Source organism: Chrysochloris asiatica, unplaced genomic scaffold, assembly GCF_000296735.1.
Source record: "Chrysochloris asiatica unplaced genomic scaffold, ChrAsi1.0 scaffold00027, whole genome shotgun sequence".
Classification (NCBI taxonomy): Eukaryota; Metazoa; Chordata; class Mammalia; order Afrosoricida; family Chrysochloridae; genus Chrysochloris; species Chrysochloris asiatica.
This window is the reverse complement of record NW_006408545.1, coordinates 18,264,241-18,268,218: the sequence shown is the minus strand read 5'-3', so window position 1 is coordinate 18,268,218 and position 3,978 is coordinate 18,264,241. Positions and strand designations below refer to the sequence as shown.

General features: G+C 38.7%; 1 protein-coding gene across 1 annotated transcript in view; it reads right to left on the bottom strand.

The window, feature by feature from the left end:
• Positions 1-2,797: 2,797 nt before the first annotated feature.
• The window catches only part of ZBTB24 (zinc finger and BTB domain containing 24), a 16,435-nt gene continuing 15,254 nt past the window's right edge, over positions 2,798-3,978 (bottom strand). The window contains exon 5 of the mRNA XM_006839989.1: positions 2,798-3,521. Within this exon, the coding sequence (XP_006840052.1) occupies positions 2,798-3,521 (724 nt within the window). The remainder of the gene's footprint in view (positions 3,522-3,978) is intronic.

Here is a 3,978-nt window from a genome sequence, read left to right as displayed (position 1 = left end):
GCTACCAGAGCTCATTAAAACAACTTAAAAAGGTGTGCACATTTAGTAGGAAATGAATTGTGAAACACTGAGCCAGCAATGTAATTTCCTAAAGATGAGTCGGAAACATTTTATGTGCATGACATTTCCTTTGTGTACAGCTTTTGCTGGCCTTTATATTAAGGATTTCATTCAAAGGGGCACGATTTACATTTGGGATACATGCTAAGTTAAAGAGCCATCCTTTTCTCTCCCTTCCCTTTGACAGCTGGTCAGCTACCGCTGAACTCTTCTAGAAGGTATTTTTGTAACTGGGACTGGCTCACAAGCTAGAAGCAGGTAAGCTTATGCCGTACCAGAAAGGAGTCACCAGGTAGCTGCATGTGGCTGTCAAACACTTGCAATGTGGTTAGAGTGGGTGAAGAACTGAATTTTATCTTACTTTAACACAAATTTTAAAACTGATAATCACTTCAGGTACAGAAGAGATTTTTATGTATGGAACTACTTGAATATGTGAACTTGGGTTTTCAGCTGTAAAACTGATAAAACCTATTCCTCAATCAATTTTATTGTTTGATTGAGGATGAATGTTACTACACCCATATTGAAATATGTAGTTAGGAGGTATAAAATATGCACAATGTGAAGACCTAGTATGCAAAAGAGACTGTAAAATATCTCTAATACATTTTTTTATCAGTTACATTTTGAAATTATTTTGTAAATGTTGGGTTAAATGAAATACATGATTAAAATTAATCTCACCTGTTTCTTTTTTAGTTTTTAAGTGGCTATGAAAAAATGCAAAATGACATATGTGGCTCCAACAGACAGTACCAAGGTAGACTGTTATAAAGCTAGGTCAACAGGTGGTATCAGGAGCCCTTTAACTCCTGACCAAGTGTCTAGCTATCCAGAATGAGTACTCAAAAATTCATTGATGTTAATACCATATACACCTCTTGGAGAAAATATGGGCAAGAGCTTTCCATTTTAAAAATCAGGTCAAATACTTTAAACGACTGAAGTTAAGAACCTGAAATAATACTTTGAATATAACTGTATTTGTAAAACTTGTCCCTGTGTTCTAGTTAGGTCTGATTTAACATTACTTTGGTTGATTCACATAAAACATAATTTTGAAAATTCCATACACAATATGTAACGTGGCAAATATGCAACAAAAAGGTGTTCATTTTTTCTCAAACCTGAAAAATTCTCTAACTTTAAACCCCACAAAACACTTTAATCCAGTGGAATCAAAGATACCAGAAACAAGAGAGTAAGTAACTTTGCTAACTGTAGGGTAGGTCATGCCTACTCTCCATTCTGTCAATTTAAATATCCCATAGCTCCCCTTTTTTTTGGGGGGGGTTAGGGGGGTCTTCTAAAAAATTCTCTACCAGTTTACTTGAGAGTAAGCAGTCAGGAAAGTGCTCAATAAACACCCTGAGTTCTAAAATCCAACCCAAACATACTTTTTGGCAATTACTTATAATCCTAACATGATTAAGGACATATGCTGACTTCTAATTCTATGAGTTTTCAGATTGTTGTTGTTGTTAAGTACCGTGGAGTCGGTTCCAACTCAAAACCCTGCACAGGGTTTCCAAGGCTGTAAATCTTTACGGTAGTAGAAAGCCGTATCTTTCTCCCATGGAATGGCTGGTAGTTTTGAACTGCCGACCTTGAGGTTAGCAGCCCAATTCATAACCACTATGCTACCAGAGCTCAGATTTGGAGAGGACATTTACTTTTAAAAAAATAATTTGTTGTTTTTGTGTACATCCCACCTCCCCCCAAAAAACAAACAAGTTAACTCATTTCATTTAAAAAAAAAAAACTTGTCTCCATTTTGTTGGGATTTAGCCTAGTCTGAAATAAAATTCAATTATTAGAAGTTCCCATCTCCAGAAAATTATTGGACACAATACACAGATCAATAATTTTAGAGATTGATTAGAATTCAGTAGCATTCACTTAACAAATTATACTGAATACAATTATACTGTTGTAGGATAGTTAAGAAAGCTTTGACTTTGTCATAAAGATCTTTGCTTCATTTAGAATTTGGGATGTCTTGATCCAATCTAGACATCTTAAGTAAAATTAAGTAAAAAGTCCATGTTTCTTAGAAAAAATTTCAGAATAAAAAAAAATAATCCTAGAGTTTTGGGTATCTTGCTAATTTAGACTGAGTAGAATAGACATTTCGTTTAGTTCTTTGAAGGTACCTTAAGCATGACAGTTCTAGGTACATTAAGTATTGAACGAGTTACTCTTTCTTAGGGCATTATAAGCAGTAAGAGGACAAATTCCCCAAATGAGATCAGACAAACACAACCCTAAGTGGGCTGTAGTAGTCTTGTAGCGGCAACTGAATTGATTTGAGAAATAGGTAAGTGAACTCAAGATCTGACCCATTTCAAACAACCTATGACCTTTTTTTTTTTTACTTTGTTCTATAAAGTAAAAAGAAAAAAACATGTAACGGGAAACTTCAGAAAGACCATAACCTATGGCTGTGAACATTAATACCTACGGAAAAATCTACATAAATGTCCCAAAGAAAAACTGCTTGTCTTTAAGATGAAAATGAAAACCATTCATTAATATTGAAATGCCAAAATATGTTACAAGTCAGGGACAGGCACATCTAGCTGCCTGGAAAGCATTACAAATTCCAGCTGGTTATCACATCTCTGCAAGGATCTGTAAGTCAGCGCTTTAGAAAGCCAAACTTCGAACATTTACAATCCAGATATGGCTGGCTTCCAGAAAAGAGACCAAGAGAGGAGTCAAACTTGTTCACAGGTCAGCTGTGCTCCTGGTTAAGCTGTGTGGGCTGGGGCGCGTGATGGGTGGGTGGCAGCGGCCCAGGCTCCTGTGTCAGCTGCAGGTGCTGAGCTGAATCTGAAGTACTGGTTGCTAAATGGAGCTCCCCTGTTTGCTCTTGATGGGCGTGAAGATGTTCCAAGGTTTCCTTGGAGAGTGTGATTACATGCACTGGCTCGGGCTGGGAGGGTTCCATCTGACTTTCAATCATACTGAGGCTCTGAATGTGTTCAGCTTGCTCCTGCTGCGCTGAAAGAATCAAATTCTGCAGTTGCTCCGGCTGCTGCGTCAGCAGGGTGAGGTTAGCAGCTTCGTCTGTGGTCAGGTTCTGGGAACTCTCCGCTGTGACGATGCTGATTCCCTGGCTAGGACCAGGCATGAAATTGATGTTGTGTACAGACTCGGTTACGAGAAGCTGAATTTCCTGCTCTCCGGGGGTAGAGAGTTGATATGGCTGCAGCTGGAGAATGTTCCTGACCTCTTCCGTGCCATTACTGCCAGAGATGCTGCTGGCATCCACCGCGGGTTTCTCTTTGCTGTGGATTTTCAAGTGAGCTTTCAAGTTGTCTAAGCGAGCAAACTGCAAATTACATTCAGGGCAGGAGAAAGGCTTTTTGCCTGTGTGCAAAATGCAATGTCTCCTCTTGGCACTGGAGTCTGAGAAGGATTTGCCACATATGCCACAAGAGTATGGCTTTTCTCCTCTGCAAGAAAATAGGCACTTGAGTTTTAAAGCTGAAATACCTGGTTATGCCTTGTCTGATTATTTAGTAGGGAGAAGCAGTCTAGAACAGAGAAAAATGAGCTGGCCTGGAAATCATTAAGTCACGGATTCTCCTGCTAACATGGATTTAGAGCAAGTCAGAATTTCTGTTGGTTTCAGTTTCTAACTTAATAGAACAATAAATAAAGTGGGGGTGGTGCTGGTGAAAGAGCAGCAGATGGGTTTGGGCAAAAGTGTACAATTCCATATTATATATTTCAGATAAGAAAGTGAGTATTTATGTGTTACAGAGCACTTTTTGTTTTTACTTCCTAGACAATTTTTAGACTCCTGTAGCTAATGACATATTGTTGTTGTTGTTGTTAAGTGCCGTTGAGTCGGGTCCGACCCATAGCGACCCTGTACAGGGTTTCCGAGGGTGTAAATCTTTACGGGAG